Genomic DNA, 22,638 nt, shown 5'->3' on the forward strand with positions numbered 1-22,638 from the left:
ACGGCTCCCTCAGCTGCCCTTTGAATATCTAATGGCTGTGCATTTAGACACGGCACACAGTTTGGTTCTTCTCCAGCCTTTGTGCGTTTTTGAGAAGAGAAAACATATCATTACATTGTCTGGTTTCCAGATTTAAAGACCTGCATCGGAGCGAGACACATGACAGCACGTGCAGAATAACCTGACAGTCATTTGGAGAATGTTATACTCAGGCTGGGACACATGCAGTGGATCCTACGAGCACTTACATGTGTTTACTGCACATCAACCAGCCAAAGGATCAGTTTAAATTCATCATCACAGCAGCACAAGAGGACCAACAAGTCGCACAACAGCTGACACCACCGAGCAGACGCCTGCTCAGAGTTATGTGACAAGAGAGAAGACACACAGACACACACACACACACACACACACAGAGACACACACACACAGACAGACACACACACACACAGAGACAGACACACAGAGACAGACACACAGAGACAGACACACAGAGACAGACACACAGAGACAGACACTCAGACACTCCTCGTGCCTATGGTACGACAACTTTTCTCGTGCCTATGGTACGACAACTTTTCTCGTGCCTATGGTACGACAACTTTTCTCGTGCCTATGGTACGACAACTTTTCTCGTGCCTATGGTACGACAACTTTTCTCGTGCCTATGGTACGACAACTTTTCTCGTGCCTATGGTACGACAACTTTTCTCGTGCCTATGGTACGCTGCGCAGAAAAACCTTGCCCCACACACACACACACACACACACACACACACACACACCTGCTCAGGAGCTTAAACAGCAGAGTAAACATGGACTTGTGTTTATTAGTGAACCACATAATAATAAATGTTGTGCACTCACAGCAGCTGAGACACATGATCTTGATGTTCACTGGCACTAAACTCTTCTGCATGAACTCTGTTTACTTACAAATGAATGTGTTTGTGTTTAAAGGTCAGTTTAAAAGCTGAACTAGTTATCAGCTCTTTGCACTGTCATTGCTACTGTAGCAAAAAGTGCACATACAAAACCATAGACAGGTCCTCATCATATACATCAGGCTAGTAGGTGTGTGCAGGACTTCAACGTTTGAATCTTAATCCTGTTAAGAACGACAAAGTCATCGCCCTTTGAAAAGGTGTTACTGCATTCTTATGTTCTGATACAGACGTATCATTTGTACCCCACAAACAATGCTGAACAGGAAGTGAAGTACTAGATGAGTCATTGTTGTAGGCTGTGTGTGTGTGTGTGTGTACTGCTCATCAACCTTTCATCAGGTGTCTGCAGCAGATTAAAGACACAAAGACAGCCACACTGGAACATCAAACAACCACTCTAATGGTGCAGGAGGTAAGAAAGGTGTGTGTGTGTGTGTGTGTGTGTGTGTGTGTGTGTGTGTGTGTGTGTGTGTGTGTGTGTGTGTGTGTGTGTGCAGTCAATATTCACACAGTGAGTATTGACTGCAATGTGAGAAGCCTGTAAAACAGAGTGGAGAAGGATCAGATATTGTGTCTTGAGGAGCAGGTGACAGCTGCAGACAAGGCTCTCAAATGTTTTCAAGATGTGGGAGCTGGGACCGGCTGCATTAATGGCTAAACGAAGCATCTGTGAAGGCAACGTGCTGAATGATATACACGCAATGATATACATTGCTGCTTTGCAGCAATGTATGATGGCATACAGATGTAAGTATTGTTCATTTCAGTACGACAATACTGAATATTGCCAGTACTAACCCGAGTCCTGCAGACTGAACTTTAGGCAGAAAGTCTGAGTTTTAAAGCTAAAGCTGTTGCTAAAACATGGAGTTTTTAATCATCCACACACGAACTCTTCTTAATACTACTATGCAGTGCTCATGTATGTAAGGCTGAATGAGGCACGCTGTATTAAAGCACTATTTAAGAATCAGTCCATTTATAATGAGCCACGCGGTCAATAAAGGTCCGTGTCTACAGTTCTTACATGAAGCGTGACTCGATCATGTTCGCCGCTTCGTTTACAGAGCAATCATTGGATCAGGGCTGCCTGCACACGTGCGGCTCATTGGCCAGCACTCACTTCTGTTTCTGCTTCAGACTTAGGAAGCTCGGCCATAGACAACATCACACACACACAACAAAGCCGCCGACCGTGTAGATCACCTGACGTGTGCTCATACACACATCGCATGTCTCTTTGGTCAAGCTGTCAGCAAGCATCAGCTGAGGCCGGTGAGCAGGCCAGATGTACAAACACGCCCAACAGACACGAAGCCGCCTACTGCCATCCCCCTTCACCTTTAGCACGAACACGCTTCGCATGCACATGTGTGCGTTTGTGATACTACACTATACAGTTATTACCTGTAATAAGCTCTATGCCATCACTCCCTGCTGTTAGTTTAAGTGATGAATAACCAATAAGTGGCAGTTTGTAAAACGCGACATTTCACGATAAAGACAACGTAGCAGTTAGACCGCCAACCAGCCCGTCTGCTGCGAGGGGATCTGAAGACATTTCAAACCCATTTTATGAGGAATGTGTTCATGCTGAGAAACCTGTGAATCCTGGCGTCCTATTAAATCCAATTCACTTACAGCAAATATAAAAATAGCCGTCTGCAGCTTATGGCATGAAGCTAACCGTCAGTGACAGCAGGTTATAAACAGAACAACACCCCCAGCAGCACCACGTCTGCACAGCAAGTCTCAGTTTGTACTAAATACTCATGTCAGACACGCTCAGGTGTGGACAGAGAGCTGGGTAACACGAATCATTAAGCAAACACTAAGAAGCACCGAGCCAAATGTCAAAGCTATCAGCACCAGTTTATCGTAACGGTGAATAAACCGTATTCTGCAACTGAAAAGGAGACGGAACAAATAGAGCTCTAATTAAAACGCAGCACGTCTCGTTCACGTATGGACACTTTCTATTGTTTGTATGGACGAGGAAACAGATATGGCATCACATAAGCATGTCACACAGACTGTCAGGGATCTGCCTGAATAGAGAAGGCCCCCTACGTGACGGCAGACACACAGTGCGGTGAATCGCAGCAGCTCACACTGGGCAAAATGCTATTAACACAGGACAGGCAACGGCCATATCTGGCAATCAACAGAGGGAAAGGGAGAGAAAGATGGCGGTTTGACCTTTTCCAGATGGTATAGCCTTTAATCCTTACTACAGAGTCCTGCTGGGGACATGCAGACTGGAGACGTCTGATAAATTAGGCTCAAATGCCACCGTGAATCTGCATTTGTATGTGTTCATTAACAAAAAAGGGACACGAGCGCTTTGAAGTGGGTCCACTTGGAGAGGCCTGTGCTCGTGGCGATGCTCGTCGAGTGTGTTCATGCATCTACACTTTCCACTGAGCAAGGCTGGAGTCACACAGCGCCTTCACTTTGTGCCAACTTTCTGTGAAATTGCTCTAAACGTTATAAACAACAATTGTATGATGACAATTACAGTGTTCCCTCATCCATCCATCCACGGTTAGCCTTATTCAGGTCGGGTCACGGTGGGACTGGAACCCATCTCAACCAGTCTGAATGTGGAGAATACGCAGAGCGTTAGTAAAGTGAGGGCCGTTATAAGGACGAAGGACAGCAGAGGTGTTTGAAGCTACTGCAGGACAGGCATATGGTAGGGAGACAGAGGCACTGACAACATGAGAGCAGCGACAGTGAGGTGTGTGGTACGAGTGGCAGATGGGTTCGAGGGGGGGTGGCATTACAACAGGGGTCTGCTCAGAGCCCCTTATGTTTGCAATGGTGATTGACAGGCTGACAGAGCGCGCCACGCGGGAGTCTCTGTGGACTACGATGTTTGCAGACGACACCGTGATCTGCAGTGAGCTTAGAGAGCGGGTGGAGGAGAGCCAGGAGAGGAGGCACGGTGTGGAGAAAAGATGAATGTAGGTATGAAACAGAACGCACGTGAACTACAGCCAGTGAAGTTTAAATATCTCGAGTCAAACACCTGAAGCAGAAAACAAGAGAGGTGAAGGAGTGAGTGCAGGTAGCGTAGACCACAGCCTCGACGGGCGCGGCCTCGACGGGCGCGGCCTCGACGGGCGCGGCCTCGACGGGCGCGGCCTCGACGGGCGCGGGGTCTAGCTGTGACAGAAGGATAGCAGAGTGAATGTGCAGTTTACAAGATGGAGACCTGCTATGATGTATGGTAGGGAGAGGCAGAGCTGGAGGCGGCACAGTTGAAGACGGGAAGGCTTTGATTTGGTGCGAGCAGGAAGGAGCAGATTAGAAACGAGTGCAGGACAAAGTTCAGCCTCCTGCAGCCATAAACACACGTTCATGGAGGGACAGCAAACAAACACTGGACAAAGAGTGTTGGATGGAGCTGCCAGGCAGGAGCAATAGATGGAGACCCCAGAACACTCATGGCTACAGTGAAGGCACACGTGTGACAGGATGCTGCGCTAGTGTGAGGCGGAAGCAGATGATCTGCTGTGGCGTCCCCTAAAGGCAGCAGCAGGAAAACACAGCATCTAACTGTCCTCTACAGAGCAGCTTTACAGCCGTTTTCATTCCTTTGTGAAGTCTTTGAATCCCTGATATTCAGACACTGATACAGGCGGAGCACATTTCTGTTTGCTAGGCCTCGTCTTCACGTATCCGAGCGTACACATTCAACCTGTCGACTGTGTTTGTGGCGCTGACGAGCTTATAATAATGGCACACTGTGTAGTCCATACAGACCATCTAAGTCCAGCTTTGGTGAGTAAAAGTCTTTTTACTGCTGCTTATAACCATGAACACACACGTCATGTGAGATTTCACAGAGAGACAAATAAAAAAGCTGAACTTCAGCGGCACAAACCTGATGCTCTGATCGTGTCGTGTAAACGCTGAATAAAAGAAACGCTTGGTGCTGAGATTTTAATGCCCCCTGCTGGACGACAATGCAACTCTCCCAAAGTCATTAAACACCACATGAGAAAACAGTACAGGCCAATTACTGTTCACCACAATAGAAATCATCTTTTGAGGCATCGCAAATGTCATCCAGGAGTGTGTGGCAAGTATACGGGCACCAGGCTGGAGCCAGAGCCACAAATTAAGTCTGACATTTCCCTCTAAAAATGCTCATTAGTCAAACAAGCCGGATGTGATAACTGTAATATCTCTAAATTGCAGCAATTAGAAAAGGTTTGCCGCGGGGACATGAACATTTTCTTTGCCGTGTAAAATGTCAACAATGGGACAATCTCATCAGCCAGAATCAAAATGAGCCTGCATTACTGTCACTATGACAAGGTGTCCAATAAGCAGCACCTGCTAAATAATCTGTGCATTACCCATCAGTCTAATTGAAAAGTGTCCTTCTGAAACTCAGCTGACGGCCTCAGCAATCACACTGGATTGGTACCAATGCAAATATAACTACTTATGTGAGCAAAAACCTGGGTCTCATCTTTGAAGGGCCCAACACAGCAACACAGTTGATCAAAACGCCCTCGATACAGCCTGCTCTCTGTGCTCATGTAGAGCTGTGCAGCAGCGCCCTCTCCTGGCTCGGATGAGGCACTGCTGAATTTTCTAAAACGTTGATGGAAAGACACCAGACACGGCCAAATTCCATCCAGAGTAACTTTGTGCGTTAGAAATGACCTCGACCTGTCCTGTCATTGGGAATAACCAGGACCAATCAGAAGTGGGGAGGTGAAGAGGAGGCACAGGACGCCGTGCCGTTTCTCAGTATTACACGTCTGTGGTTTCATGTGTGGACTGGGTGGGTTGTTACTGTGACAATTTTATATCAACAGCATATTTAGAAAGTTGCTCCTGTGTTCAGTCCTTACTTTGACCACTGTATATATTGCTGATACCACCGTCCTGTATTACAACATCGATGTCTGACAGACATGGAGAATAAAGTTATGAAACGAGCTTCCTTTACCTTTTTGATGGAACTGCGAGCCTTCTCCTTCCACTGGTGGCTGCTCAGCTCCAGGGTGCAATGGACGTAGGTTTCTCTGTCATAGGAGCCCAGGATGAACAGTCTGAAGAGCCCCAACAAAAACACATTCAGAGATAGCAGTGAAGTCAGATCTATCCATTGGCCTGAGTGTTTGTAGCTCACCATACTGGACAAGACAGAGTTTGGCCCAAATATGTAAAGGAACTACACAACACGACATGTCTGAGTGTAGCGTTTACACATCCTCTGTGTCGCCTGAGCCAGCACTCCATTGGACTGCCTGTGGGTCAGAGTGTGTGGTCAGCACAGGTGAGCTGCAGGACGACGTGAAGGCTCATGTGATGTGCCTTACTGTCACAGCCAAACACTCAGTCGTGAAGCATCTGAGAACATTTACTGCAACATACGCATGTTATCATCAGCACAGGGACCTGTTCTGGATCAGTGCCGTGCAGTCCTGTGAAGAAGCTGACATCTTAATCAAAGTTGAATCTAAATGGTTTCTGGTGCCAAACACAATGCAAAGCCATCCAATGGGCCAGACCGGCCCCGCTGCAGGGGCTTCTGGGACGCCAGTGACTCGACTGGTTTAGATCAGACACATTTAAAAAAGCAGTGGTTTCTTTGCAGGTTCAGACCTGCATGTCAGTGGGAACATGGTTGTTTCGTGGTTTTATGTTTGAGAGCGAGTCACTCGTGTGTTTTAGCAAAACCAGCAAACACACAGGTCATCATCATCATCATCATCTGACTTCTAACCCTCTGTTGGTCTTCCTTGGTCTCTTGTGCTCTGGGGGCCTCTGGATGTCTGGAGTTTTGATCTCCTCCATACCTGCTTCATGCCCTGGAGGACGGGGCTGTGGCCCCCCCACACCCTCTAGCAGATCATTACATGAAGGAACCTTTTAAAAACAAGCGCATCCATGCTCACAGGTGTACACACGGGTGATCACACCCACAAACTACACCCTTTTTGGCTCCTATCTCAAAGCACACTGTGTTCTGTTGATCTTATGTGCTGCACAATAATGTTTAACATTTAGTATTTACTGTCATATTCCCATAGATCATTGTGATGTTGTTTATTCTATTACTCTTGTTCTCTTCTGCTTGTTTTCTTTTTTCTTTCTCAGCAGGTGATCCAGGTGATTGATATATGCATTTTTTTTTCTCTGCCCGTTCTGTTGGTTTTTGTCTTTTGCCCTTCTCCCCCGTCCCTCTTCTCAGCTGTTTCTCTTTCCCTCTTTCTTTCTCCCCTTCTTTCCCCCAGTCAAGTCTGTCCCGTATTCAGTAAGTGAAAATAAAATAAACAATAAAAGGTGAATCAAATGGACCATTACGGCAAGGCTGGGATGGTCAGTTTGGTAAAGTAAATCCGTTGGGTATCTTTCTTTGCCTTTAGACAACAATTCTGATGCAAAAGAGCCAAACGGGACAGGCCAAAAAAAAAAAAAAAAAAAAATCATCTGACTTCTCACCACCGACTGTAAACTGTAAACATTCCTACTGTACAAGCAGCTCCTCCCACTTTGCCAGTAAGCCTCTTTGTGAAAAGGACAGAGGGAATGGGAAATGGACTCACTCTCATGGAGCGCTCCCACAAAGCGCTCTATGCAACATGCCACAGTCACTGTCTTCTATGCTGTTAAGTACTCCCTAACTAAGAGCAACCTGGGGTTAACATGTTGCCCAGCAATGTTTGGCAGGCAGACTGGGGGGTGGAACCACCAGCCTTTGCATCAGTACCTGCTCTACCCCAGAGGAGTATCACTCTGTGGCTGTAAAGCAACTGTTACATCCCACGTTTATACAAATCTTTGTGTCTTTAAAGTCTGTAACAAAATAAAACAGTTGGAGCAGAGAAAGACAAACACATGACTGCTTCACAGCATGCAGAAAAATCACATCTTATGCTCCAGTAAACCAAGTCCCCAAGACCCTCTGCAGACCCAGTCTGGACTTAACAGACGCACGAATGGTAAACCAGTGGATGCTTAGCTCCACTGGACAGCTTATTAACCACATGATATTCAGTCAGATGCACTTTGTAGTACAGAAAGGGAGAGACACTACATATTTAAAATGTGATTTAGTAATAAGATCCAGTCATTTGGTGGCCTGTGAAACACAAAGCATGAAAGAAACACACATACATCGACGACACGAGCTAACAAAGGACAGAGCTGTCAGTCAGAGCCAGCCGAGGCTAACAGCTCCAATATACACGTGCCAACCTTGGACAGAGGAGGGCGTGTTTGTCTCTGAAAGGAGACTCCTCTGTCCAACATCATGGACTAATGTACAAGCTAAAGTACACACAGGCAAAATGTGACACCATAACAAGCGGGTGTAGTGCTTCCCTTTGGAATAACACATTCCCAGTGGGCAGGGTGTGGGCCAACATAGCATTAAATCTATCGTTTTTATTTCGATAGCATAACATTATGTAGCTCTTTGACTACGTGACCTTAGCAAGTAGGGTCATCTGGAAAAAAACTCTTCTCTCCCACTTACATGGGGTCACGCTGTGGATAGGTCGCCAGACTGTAGGGCTGCCACGATTAGTCGACTAGTCACGATTACGTCGACTATCAAAATCGTCAACGACTGATTTAATAGTCGACGCGTCGTTTGAAGCTTTGTAAGATCCTGAAAGACGCAGGAATAAGTAGCAGGATTTAAGAGTGTAATAACGGACTGAAACAGAAGATGGCAGCACTGCATGTACAAGGATGCCAGCTGCCGTTAAACCCCGAAGAAGAAGCAGCTGTGTCCCAGAATTCATAGCGCAGCCCAGCTCAGTTTCCAACAATGGCGGCAGCTAGTTAGTTTTAATATTACTCTTATTATTCTTTCTGGGTCACAAAATAAACGTTTAACATATTTTCAGGCGAGAATGTAGCTGTGTAAACCTCAAATATCTGCTCAGTTTATCAAGACACCACATATTTTCAAAAGCGCTCCGACGTTTTCGGAGACGTCTGGGAGAACACCCCGGCCTGGTGGTGGACTCAAACTCGGGCTCCACCCTGCTCCCCTTTTTAATAATCAAAATCATAAAATCAGCTAAAGATTTTAATGCACGCCGGTGTTACTAACATGACAAGAATGGCCACGTTGAAAAGTTACCAACATGTATTTAAGTTCTGTTGTGATTCATTTCACGTCTTAGTATTTTAATGTACTTTTGTACAGGGACCCAGTTATACAACTATAGATCAAAGTTGCTGTGTGACAACCTACAAACAGAGATGAAGTGTCTCACCTGCTGCACTCAATGAGGCTGACTTTGAGCCGTCCTTCTACCAGCCGGCTGTCGTGCACTGACAGATCCAAATCACAGGCTGAACCGTGCAGAGGCTGCACTTGGAAAGGAAAGAAGGGCTTGTACCTGGAACAAAAACAGCATACGTTCAGTTAGCTGCCTCCTGACAGGGGACACACACTCCCCTCCTCCTTAAACGCGAACTTTAATGGGTTACCTTAAAGTAGTGCCAAGCATGTTTCAGCTACCACTCAGTGAACAGAGAATGCTCAATCTGGTCGTTCACATTGTTATGACAGGAAAGACCACAACGAGATTTTAGTGTGACACCAGTTATTAGGGGTGGGGGAAAAAATCGATACTGTGTAGTATCGTGATATTTTGTTTGCTAATAATGTATCGATGCAGGGACAGCAGAAATCGATATTTTGTTACAAAAAAGGTTTTGCTCTGACTTCAGAGCATGTTGATCCTTTTTCTGAGCAACAATCCTGACGCTGTCCAAATGTGTTTAACTGTTTTTATGGCAGCAATAAACACGACAGTTTACTGATTTTAATTTAAGACATGTTTTATTTTAATTAAGTTTAAAACTTTTTTTATTTAATGTAAAATTATATTTTGTTTTAATTTACTTTCCAATTCTTCAGTTGCTGAAGGGGCTGCATAGTTTTCATATTGCATAGTTCAGAATAGCTGTAATTGTACCAGATGCATTCAGTTAAGCTGGACTAGACTGTAATACAAACCGTTCAGTTTGTCAACAATAAAACTGAAATGAGAGAAAGACTGAGTGTGAGACTTTGTTATTAGATAAATAAATATTGATAAAGTTTACCTTTATGTACAGAATCTGAATATCGCAAAGTATTTAAAAAAATTGCAATAATATCGTATCGTGAGTTAAGTATTGTGATAATATCGTATCGTGGGATGTTTGGTGATTCCCACCTCTACCGGTTATGATACAGCGTTGGTCTAAGCTGCTCGGTAATACTTGTTAGAAGTCTGTTCACATCTGGGAGGGGCTGTGCAAAGACAAATGGAGCAGATGTTCAGCATGTGCACCACCGCAGGCTTCCTGTCCTCGACTCGTACTCCAACGTGGACAATCGGTGGGTAGGCCTGCTGTAGCTTACACATAAATATGTATCAGGGATTTTTGTACGATACTGTGTTTTCAAAGTGTAACAAAATGTAGAAACACAACACGAGTAATGATAATGACATCTGGTTGTAAATATCAGCACCTATTTTGGCCTCTCCCTTTCCTCTGGTGCTCGACAACGCCCAGCCTCATGTGGCGAGAGTATGAAGGTTTTGGGTTCGCCGACTTGCACCCACGCTCGCCTGTCATGTGAGCTGTTGCAATGAAATGTCAGCAACATGAACTGACCTGATTATTGTGCTGTCTTTGAATTCAGCCCTCTGTAGTTTGATAGATCCATCCTTGCCTTCCTTACACATTACCCAGTCCATATCAGTACGGCTATACAGCAGGATATTTCTGCAGGAAATCTACGTCCACACTGTAACTGCAGACTTATTTCAACCCTACAGCGTAACACGTGCACCTCCAGAGCAGTGCAACCACTACACTAGCTAAATGCATACCACAACAACTTGAATGGTGTGAAAGGTTGCAGCGTAGGGATAAAAGGAGTTTGCAGTTATGAGAAGTGTTCCTACGAGTCTTATTTTAAATGCACTATTAAATATCTGCCGCAGGTTCTACATACGATCATATTAGAAACAAAGTAACTCAAGAGCAAATATAGCAACGCCACATCGATTGGTGTGCAAACCAACGGCCAGCTCATTGGTGTGTCCGCTGAAACGCACCAAAGAAAAGATGGAGCAAACAGACTCAGTCTCAACTTACTTGGCCCTCATTGGAGGGCGGCTTAAGTATCCAAGTAGCACAAAAGAAACATCCACAAATATTTCCAAAAATGAAGTGTTTTTCTTTATTTTAAATATTGTCTGATGAGACTGCAAACGTGAATGCAGATTCTCTCAATCTTAACTGAAGCCCTTCATTGAACGAACACAAACACATCAGTCTGTGCAGACACGTGGCAGCACTGCTGCTATCACTGTGTTTGTGTCACTGAACTAACACAGCCTCAGCATGTTTGTGCTCAGACCTCGGCCTGGTCCGGGCTCCGAGCCGTGCTAAAGGGACCTCTGGCTAACACGCCGGGTTCCTGTCGGGCTCGTAGCCGAAAACTAGCTCTACTGTCTGGGTCAACTTTGCTAGCGACGGACAGAGAGAGGCGCTGAAAGGACTGTACTGCTTCAGAGGCAGCAAGCACAGTGTTCAGTCTCATGCTTGGGTCATCAGCTCAGCATTGATGACATATGGGGCAGGGATAGCTCAGTAGGTAAAGTGGTCGCCCCATGATCGGAAGGTCGGCGGTTCGAATCCACTTAACGGCTACCCTGAGGTACCCCTGAGCAAGGTACCGTCCCTACACACTGCTCCCCGGGCGCCTGCTTAGTGGGCTGCCCACTGCTTCACTGAGTGAATGGGTCAAATGCAGAGAAAAACAAGTAATTTCCCCATGGGGATCAATAAAGTATCCATTATTATTATTATTATTATTATTATTATTATTATTATTATTATTATTATATGCTCACTGACGAGTACAAGTTCATTTTGAGTGGATGCTGTTAAAAGTCATTGATCACTTTAAGCTTGAGGGAGCCTGTTTTATAACAAGCTTATCGAGTGAGACAACAGCAGGTTTTGACACAAGAACTACACCGAGGGGAGCTGTCCTTCACCTGGAAAGAAACCAGCTAAGACATCTGATTCCCGACTACAACCCCAGATTTGTTCACGCTTCCTACAGAGGTAGAGGATGAACATCCAGAAGGACGAGGCAGACTCCGTGGAGCCTACGTAATCTAATCTAAAAACAAAACATCAATATTTTATGGTGGCAATTTTTTCCCATGTGTTGCATTCATGTTAATGTTGTTGAGACAAAAATATTGTTTCATGCATCGGTGAAAACACTCGACGGCCAGCTGAAAACACTTCACACAGGTCGAGTCGCTCGAGAGTCACAGGCTTTACAGAAAATGCACCGTTTTGTGATTCATATCGTTAATGGGAAGATAAACGTCTTATATCGGGAGATTTTGGTCATGTCGCACAGCCCTACCAGATGCAGTCAAAGACTACAGATTTACAGTTAGTCCAGCAACAGCAGGACATCAGCAGTAACTACCAGACCCCATAGCTCGCTTGTACAGAAACACCAGATGGGAAAGGCCGCAACAGAAGTTTCAAAATAAAGCTGACATGCATATAAATGATGCTACATACCTAAAACAGCGTGCACAACTACCAAACATGACAGACAAAGCAAAGAGCAAAGAATTTACATCCACCCAACAAATGCAAGTCCCAGATTGGCCATGACTGTTTCCCTCCAGCCCCAGGGAAACATGCAGCTTTAACACTCCTAAATGGTCCACTGGTTACCTGCAGGTCATGTACAGAGGATATGAGAGTCATTTCATTGGAAGTAAGGTTATAACACCGCAGGAACGTTTGGCTTCGTTTCCAACATGTACCTTTACTTTTTATTCCCACCCCGGACAGACAGCCTGTCTGAGGCACGCCCACATCACAGTGACTGTAAATACATCTGGAAGCATTTTATTCATGGCTGAAGCTCTGAAAACACAGACCAACGTTATGTTACCACGCAGCTACTTTGCTACAGTTCTGCAGAGTCAGATCAGCAAACGGAAAAGTGAGACGAGTGTTCGTTAACCTGAGGCCCACAGGCTGTGATCTTTACCATCCTGTGTTAAGGTCACAGGTTTAGATGTTCAATTAGAATTCCTTTTAATTCCACACACGTTTTCATATGTTAGTGGGACATCTACATAATGCTTTCCCTAAACATTGAAATGAACGCCTAACCCTAACCTGACTGTAACCCTGACACTAAACGTCTTCAAACTCGTGGGTACGGGCACTTTGTCCCCATAAGTCCCTGATGGTCGCACCAGTGCAGTAGCATAGTCCTCACAGAGATGTCTAAACATTTCACTTCCCAAATCTCCAAACATGCTGAGAAACGCACCGCGAAACCACGCCTGCGAAAATCTTTCGTCACTTCCTCTCTGCCAACATTGCGACAGTTAGCGCCCAGTTAGCTCCTAGCATTTCTCGACAGCTCTGCCTCCTTTTCGACATTTAAACAACGGATACGTCCGTATACAAACAAATTCACGCCAGGTTAAGTGTTTACTGACAACTGCCAGTGACAGCGGACGTCATCGTCACTATTCCAACCAATCCTCTCCACACAGACAACCATAAACACGCTCGACTATCACCACATCAAACTGAACACGGATACACAAGCAGGATTTGTAATGACGCAAGTTCAGTTTACGGGCTCGTTCGCTCGGTCAGCAGATGGCGGTATCCTCGTACACTGGGGAGTAAACTGCCATTAAACGAACAGAAGAAGACGACCTGCACATGTACGGATCGGGTAGTGACATCTGTGTCCAAATTCTGAGGCTGCATTTGTAGGCCGATTACATTACAGCGATGAAGGCTGTCCAGATTTGTACACTCCTCCAAATGTAGCCAACAAAAATGCATCCTTCATTTCCCCAGATTTGAAGGATGGGTTGGGCGTATCCTTCGTGACCCACCATATCCCAGAATTCATAGCGCGGCCCAGACAACTGCAGTTTCCAACAATGGTGGCAGTTACTTAGTTTTAATGTAACTTTTATTACTCTCTGGGTCACAAAATAAACCTTTAAGATATTTTCAGGCGTGAATGTAGCCGAGTAAACTTCAAATATCTGCTGTTTATCAAGACATCGCATATTTGCAAAAGGGTGACCGTGGCTCAGGGGGTTGGGAAGCGCATCTGTAACCGGAAGGGCGCCGCTTCGATCCCTGGCCGTCCTGGTCGTTGTGTCCTTGGGCAAGACACCTTAACTTACCGCCTACTGGTGTTGGCCAGAGGGGCCGATGGTGCGATATGGCAGCCTGGCTTCTGTCAGTCTGCCCCAGGGCAGCTGTGGCTGCAACCGTAGCTGCCTCCACCAGTGTGTGAATGTGAGAGTGACTGAATAGTGGCATTGTAAAGCGCTTTGGGTGCCTTGAAAAGCGCTATATAAATCCAATCTATTATTATTATTATTATTATTATTATTATTATTAAAAGCGCTCCGACGTTTTCGGAGACGTCTGTTACCCACCAGCTCGACAGCTGACCGGGAGCTTGAGGCTCACTCGAGCCGGCGAGAACAGCGCACTCCCGACGCATCATTTTCAGATCGCTGCGGTCTTTTTGCTACTCAGGTTAAACATGATAAATGAGTCACTTAGATAACTTAAAAATCTTATTGTTTGGCTTTTTTCAGGGTTTGATTTGTTCCTGAGTAAATCGGTTTGGCTGAGATTAAAGTTACAGTTTCACACAAACGGAAAACTGATGAAACAGAATTACTCCAGTGTCCTGTTATATTTGACATAGAAAGAACAGACGCTGAGTTTATTCAACTCCACCGAGATAATCTGCAAATTTCATTCAAGTTTAATAAACTATCATCTTGTCTTTATTTTTAGTGAGCACCTGAAACACTTCCAGCTGTAAGCTCATGATAGTTAGAGCAGATGCTGCTGGACGCCTGATCTGATCAGTCGACTAAACGCAAAAATAATCGGTGACTAGCTGACTGTCAAAATAATGGTTTGTAGCAGCCCTACTTGAAGCTAACAGAAGCAGCCAAATAACTGTTTTAACGGCCCCTCCTTCAGCTGCAAGCAGATGCAGCAGCGATTCATTTACTCAAAGAAAGAACAGCAGCAGCCTGTGTTCAGTAAAAAACATTTAAATAAAACCCACCATGGTGGGAGGGAAACCAGCTTCTTTTTTCCACTCTAACCGTGTTTACAGGCCGTTCCAGTGTTTCTGTCTGACACACTCGACCAAACAAAGCAAACAAAAAAGAGGAAAAGAAACCGTTGAAGAGCACAGCTGCTCCGACCTCGGTGAGCTGACCTTTGTCCTCAACTGAAACCACAAGTGAAAACAGTAAACATTGCATGTTTCTATGTATTAGAAGGCTTTTTAAAAACTGTGACAGCGTCAGATTAAATCTGCTTTGGGTGAATGAAAACAAACACACCGATGCTGTAACCGCCGTGTGTCTCTGCACAGAGCTGACAGACCAACCCAGAGCCAGCAGCTGAAGAACTGATCCATGTGCCGGGCTCAGGTTGCACATCAGCAGAATGACAGACTCTTTGGAGAAGCAGCTGTTAGCCTCAAACCACATTTCACTATGAGTGCCGATAAAAGTTCTAATAAAGTTATTTATTCACTGCTTAATGCATTAGTGATATGACAGTTTGCAGGGAGAGCTGTATGATGCCTGGGCTAAAGCTCCAGCACACATTTTGCTCCCAGCTGTGCTACTCAGCAAATCCCAAAGTCCAGTCTTCATTACATCATCTCATCACACTCGCTCTGCACGACTGTGGTGATGCAGGCTCGCATGCTTTAGCTGCAGTACTCTCCTCCGCACTCAGCACAGTGTGTCAGCGGCTGAACAATTAAATTTGCAGGTGAAAGAGGAAACAAAGAGCCACTGAGAAGACTTTAACACCTGTGTAGCATGAACATCTCTGATGCCACCCAGCACACCCAGCTCTGCAGAGAAAACAGGGAAAGTCGTCCCAGCATCTCCTGATACGTGATGTTCTGCTGCGTGGCTCCGTGCATATACTTGGTTGTTTACATAAGCTCAGTTCATTCAGTTTGCTTTTATTTATATTGTGCCAAATCACAGCAGGCGCTGAAGGTGCTTCATGTAATGAATGACCCTCATTTAGATCATTTATTAGAGCTGATGAAGCCAGGATTGATTTTAGAGTCAGCTAACAACTCAACAGTAAATCATAACTCATGGAAACGTTAATCATGAAATATGGACAAAGAAGTTATGCTACAAAACAGAGCATCCACTGTGACATATTGAACTAGTCAGCCCCTGCCTTTTAAAACAGACCTGTTCATAAAGACTGTAGAGGTGGAAGCGTGACGGATGCTGGTGGAGCTCTCGCATCCTCAGCTTGGCTCTTCAGGCCTGAACTCCATCTGATTTGGCTGCTTCTTTTCCTCCACACTAGGGCTGCCACAAACGATTACTTTGATAGTCGACTAGTCACCGATTATTTTTGCGATTAGTCGACTAATCAGATCATCATCCATTGGACGTAAAACTACAGCTTATTGCACCAGCAGCATATGCTCTTATATAACTATCATTAGCTTACAGCTTTAAGCTTTTAAGGTGCTAACTACAAATAAAGACAAGATGATAGTTTATTAAATTTTAATGACATTTGCAGATTGTTTCGGTGAAGTTTAATAAACTCCTTGCTATCTAAAATATAACAGGACACCGGAGTAAATTCTCCAGCATCTCACACTTCTGATAATCAGCTGTCTGCTTGACGTTTATTCAGCTGTGTAAAAACTATAACTTTAATCTCAGACAAACCGATTTACTCAGGAACAAATAAAATACTAAAAAAAGCCAAACAATAACATTTTTAATTTATCTAAGTGACTTATATATCATGTTTAACCTGAGTAGCGAAAGACGGCGGTGGGTTTGAAAACGATTTGCCGGGAGTCCGGTGCTCTCACGGCTCTAGTGACCTAGCCCCCGGCTAGCTATCGAGCTAGTGGGTAACAGACGTCTCAGAAAACGTCGGAGCGCTTTTGAAAATATGTGGTGTCTTGATAAACTGAGCAGATATTTGAGGTTTACACAGCTACATTCTCGCCTGAAAATATGTTAAACGTTTATTTTGTGACCCAGAAAGAATAATAAGAGTAATATTAAAACTAACTAGCTGCCGCCATTGTTGGAAACTGAGCTGGGCTGCGCTATGAATTCTGGGACACAGCTTCTTCTTCTTCTTCGGGGTTTAACGGTAGCTGGCATCCTTGTACATGCAGTGCTGCCATCTTCTGTTTCAGTCCGTTATTACACTCTTAAATCCTGCTACTTATTCCTGCGTCCTTTGTGATCTTACAAAGCTTCAATCGTCGACGATTTTGATAGTCGACGTAATCGTGGCAGCCCTACTCCACACACTGTGGGCCGTTCTGTCTGCGGTGCTGTGTGACACAAAGACAGCCCTGCTGCATGGATACTCTTACATCAATATTGATTAATATCCCAGTAATGACTTGTTTGACCACCCTAATGGTCACCGGAGTATTCGGGGGGTGCACCACCTTGTATGCAAACGGTTAAATGTTGTTTATGCTACATTGTTTCAAACTCTGTGATCAAGGCATTCCTTTGTCCCCCCGTCCCCCCCCCAGCCTCTCGAGCTTCTGGGGGGGGGGGGGGGGGGGGGGGGGCTGTAGTGTTTTATCACAAGCACATCCATGTGAAGGTTTGTTTGATGTTTGGTAAGCGTCCTGCCCTTTTTATGGCTTCACTGTGCTGTGTTTGGTGAACCAGGGATTGAACCACACACTGGGTGTGGGGGAGATTACCCCGTATGACCAGGATGTTGTTAGAAACAGTTGTGATCAGGTCACACAAACGCACCCCCATGACACACACACACACACACACACACACACACACACACAGCCTTGTCTTTGTAACCAAAGGGGGTTTTACGAGGGGAGGTACTTGTGTAAACTGTCGTTTACTGTAACGGGGTTTTCCAATAAAAGGCAGCGAGCGAGGCCGGAGTCGGGGTCATTTTGTGGTAGGATTCGAAGTGCGTTCCTGAGACACCGACGAGGCCTCCCTTGTGTAAGTAAATCGATCGACTGCTGTTGCTTTGTTTTTCCTTCACGACAATAAGTCTCTACACCAGCGGGACGTGGAAACACAGACCCAACACAAATCTTCAAATAACACTGAGGAAATGTTAACATTTTATTGTAAGATCTCTGCTGTTACTGAAGTTTGGCTAACGAACCCACAGAAAGAAAAAAAAGGAGTACTGGCATATTAACCAAAATAAAAGAGAAATGGGGGGTTGTTGTTTATGTTTTCCATTTAGCCGAGGAATCCATGAACCATGCTTGTGGAAAGTAACGCGGTGTAAAACACGCCGGGACTGTATGCACAGGCTGTAATGACATCGTGGTCAGCCCACTGTCTGGGACTGCTGCTGGAGAAATGCCTCATGGGTATCACTGCAAGCTCACCATAGCTGCAAAGTACTCAAACACTACTGTGCAACCTTTACACACTGTTATTAAATACACTGGATACATACATGCATGAATAGGACCTTATTCCTGATTCAAGCCCCAGCTGTAAGCAAAGTTAGTACACGCATGCACACGCATGCACACGCACGCACACGCACGCACACGCACGCACACGCACGCACGCACGCACACACGCACACACCTGTAAGGACTCACAGGAGTCAAGTAGGTCCAAGAGAGCAAAGAGGAAATCATGCTGCTGTGAGAGTCACCGCTACGCTCCAGCACATCGCTCCGAGTGGAACAAGCCCCGCCTTCATCAGACATGGTTAATTTTGTCAGTCTGACAGCTGGACTGTAGGCACACCCATCAGCAGCAGCTACCTGCCACGTCTGCTCTGACTTGATAAGAAACCGCAGTGAAATTACAAACCACTGACCCGAGTTTCTCTTTCTCAATGACACAGTCGCTCCGCTTCCCTTTCTTCTGTTCCTGTCACTGCATAAACTAAATTGTGTTGCACAGAGCCTCCGTGACCGAGCGTGTCCCACTCTGACTCTCATCATGCACCCAACACAAACATTGACATGAGAACGAAAAATGCACTGTTAAGCTTACCTGTATAAAGCTTCCACTGTTTCATCAGGACAAAGTGTCCATGATGATTTTTAATGATGCAGAGCTGTCATTTCTCTCAGGCTAATAAAGCTAATGTTTGAAATCACAGGCAGGATTGTAGCATCGCCGTTCTCATGCTAATGTTAAGATTTAAAACACGGGGAATTATCTTGACAGGATGACAGCTACGCTGGAACCCTCTGTGGCTCATTACCAAGGTCAGAAGCTCCTCTGAAGGTGTAGTAGTAAATGCAGCATTACAGACAATAGCTACTGTGACCATCACTGAAACCAACACTCAGATGCTCAGCTGCAAGACGAGCGAAGCCAGGAGCAGTACCCTCCACGGGGGAAGACACTGGAGGCCGAGCAGCCAACTCCCTCGCTGTGCCCGAGAAGGACAGCAAGCTGCCCATAGCTGAGGCCAAGCACAGACTCACAGCCTTGGCCTAACAATGCTCGTGTCAGCAGGTCAGGCCAAATTATAGATAATAAAATACGGTTAAAAGTGGAACCTGGGGGCAGTTAGGATTTTGGAAATGCATGTTGTCAAAATGAAAATGACTTGATGTCACAGAATCGACAGCAGCATCCTTTGTCTGGAGTTTGGTACCAACATTTATGAGGACGATTAAACCATCCTTACAAACAACATGAATCGTTATTAACACTGAAAACAGAAGTTATAGAAGCTCCAAGTGGGAGCAAAGTCTGAAATGTGACTCACGTAGTGGGAGAAACTTCGAGCGAGGAATTTGGCTCCCAAATGCGAGTAAACGTGTCAAACCAATGCAGATGCTTCCACCCAGGAGCAGTGCATGCAACAGGAAGGTCATTATCGTCAGATCAAGATGCAAGAGGCAACCATTTAAGAGGGACAGCAGTTCAGCTGCAGCAGCTTCACTCACACGAAGGCCAAGCTTCACATAGAACTGGCTGCGTGTACGTTTACAGTCAGCGACTACGATTAGAAGAAGAAAATGCTCCTCTGCTGCTATGTGATGATATCGAACATCTGCTTCTCAGACTGAAGCTGAAGTATGGGCCGGTGCTCAAAAGGGACCAGTTCAGAACTGGCTGGAAGTCTCATGTTTCCATGGTAACGATGGCTAGGATAACATCTACATTCAGATCTGTCTAAATCGGGATGGGGAGCTCCAGGCCTCGAGACCTGCAGGTTTCAGATGATGATCCAACACAGCTCCTTAAAATGGCTAAATGACCTCCTCAGCGTGTCCCCAGGTAATGAACCCATCATGTGATTCAGGTGTGTTGACCCAGGAAGCTGCAGGACAGTGGCTCTTGAGCCTGGACCTCCCCACCCCACCTCCCGGGTCAGAAACTCTGGTTAACAGCGCACATGATGTTCATGCATCAGTACTTCCGCTAATATAGTAACGTAACACGAAGTGTCCCGAGATGATCGACGTCGAGTCCTATATTGATGCAATTTGGAGCAATATGCACGTGATAGCAGAAGAGCAGCGTTAGCTCAGTGAGGCCAGAGGGTCAGTGCAGTCTCTCAATGGAAAATATCAATGAAAGTGAAGCAATGCTAAAACTACAGACACTGGGCTGCAGGACCTCCATATCCTCAAAAGATGATCACCTCACTTTGTTACTGTGACACATCGTCTGAGTTTTTCTAGAAAGCAGCACGTGGTTTAAAAAATCTACCACAAAAACACAAGTTCAGTTAGGGCTCCAATCACAGCCTGGTCAGCTGTCAATGTGAACATCTGCCTGCACTCTCCAGGAAACACTTTCAGTTTAACGTCCTGTCATTGATGCAAACTGTGGAAAAGTCATGTGTGGAGGACGAGCGAGAGGAGACACTGAGACACCTTTACAGTAATCTAACAAGTCATCAGCATGTCTGATGTTACGGCACCTGCCTCTGTTCTACACGCTGAAGCTGAGCTGAGGAGAGACAGAGCGCCACGGACACGCGCGCCAAGTACAAGGGTTGAGGTAAAATATTCAGGTGTGCTGTACACTTTTGTTCTGGAGAGGGAGCAAGTCAGAACTATCGGGTCTCTGAGGTCACATCGTTTTCAAACCCAGCGCCGTCTTTCGCTTCTCAGGTTAAACATGATATATACGTCACGCAGTTACTTAGTTTTAATGTAACTTTTATTACTCTCTGGGTCACAAAATAAACCTTTAAGATATTTTCAGGCAAGAATGTAGCTGAGTAAACTTCAAATATCTGCTGTTTATCAAGACATCGCATATTTGCAAAAGCGCTCCGACGTTTTCGGAGACGTCTGTTACCCACCAGCTCGACAGCTGACCGGGAGCTCGAGGCTCACTCGAGCCGGCGAGAACAGCGCACTCCCGACGCATCATTTTCAGATCGCTGCGGTCTTTTTGCTACTCAGGTTAAACATGATAAATGAGTCACTTAGATAACTTAAAAATCTTATTGTTTGGCTTTTTTCAGGGTTTGATTTGTTCCTGAGTAAATCGGTTTGGCTGAGATTAAAGTTACAGTTTAGAAAAATCAACCGAGCGTGACCGAAGAGAAAACAGATGATGGTTCCAATGCCGGAGAGATTGTCGAACCGAAGAGCCATAGAAGTTCCGTAGTGTGAAGGTATTTCGGCTATTTCAAGTCTGACAAAAAACAGAGTAGCGTGCACTGTAAATGTGCCGAAAGCAAGTCTGGAAATACAATAAACTGGTGCATGCGTCACACTGTGCGCCACGTTATTGTTTCGGTGAAATGAATTTCTACAATACTGTTAATTCTACTCTCTGCAGTGTTTAAATGCTTACATATACACACAGTTACTGTCCCTCCACACATACGACTCTGTTCTGCTTCTATGCCCCAGCTTTGTTTACTTTTTCCCACCGAGGCTTCTAGACTTCTGATTGGCCAATATTTCTGCACGGTTAGGAATCTAGCTCCACCTGCTGCTTTGGCATGTTCATAGCAGCGTTTTCCTTCATTTCTGCCTTTATGTGTGGACGGGATTATTTTTTAAAACGGAAACGGAAAATCTCCGTTTTCAAAAATACCCGTGTACGTGTGGACGTAGCCTCAGTCTCTGACTGGAAGCGCTAATTCATCATTCGGCTTTTGTCAGACTAAAGTAACTGTTAAAACTGTTTGAAAAGCTCAGCTATACAACAAGGAGAGATTGAGAATTTCCTTTTAGTTCTCAGTTTATTTGATATTGACAAAAGTTAGTCAGTTTTGTCTGTTCTTCTGTAAAACAAACTAAGATTTATTTTTAGAATTAATATTTTGTTTCTAAGTGGAATTGACAGTTTAGTCTGTTTCGTTTGTTCTGTTTTGAAACTTAAACGCTTTAGCGGCTGCCTTTTGTGTAGTTTGCAATATTTGCCTTTATTTATCTGAAAAAGTCTCATGTTCCTTAAGTACATCTACCCTGTTGAACTTATTATGGGAAATAAATATTTAAAAACAAGCTGCTGATTATTTCACATTTTACTTGTGAGCAACGGCACATTTAAATCTTACAAATATAGTTATTTGGCTGATATCGTGATAGATATCGTTATCGCCTGAAATGAAAAAAACATGTCGTGATATGAAAAAA

General features: G+C 45.0%; 1 protein-coding gene across 1 annotated transcript in view; it reads right to left on the minus strand.

Annotated features, from left to right (window-relative positions):
- Window positions 1-22,638, minus strand: part of pdzd8 (PDZ domain containing 8) — a 45,244-nt gene that overhangs the window by 20,847 nt on the left and 1,759 nt on the right. The window contains exons 2-3 of the mRNA XM_085295898.1: window positions 9,206-9,331; window positions 5,920-6,022 (exon numbers count right to left, since the gene is read on the minus strand). Of these exons, the coding sequence (XP_085152024.1) occupies window positions 5,920-6,022; window positions 9,206-9,331 (229 nt within the window). The remainder of the gene's footprint in view (window positions 1-5,919; window positions 6,023-9,205; window positions 9,332-22,638) is intronic.

This window comes from Mchenga conophoros, linkage group LG13 (assembly GCF_057382185.1).
Source record: "Mchenga conophoros isolate Kocher_MC1m ecotype Shallow Benthic linkage group LG13, M_conophoros_male_GT1.1, whole genome shotgun sequence".
NCBI classification, from domain to species: domain Eukaryota; kingdom Metazoa; phylum Chordata; class Actinopteri; order Cichliformes; family Cichlidae; genus Mchenga; species Mchenga conophoros.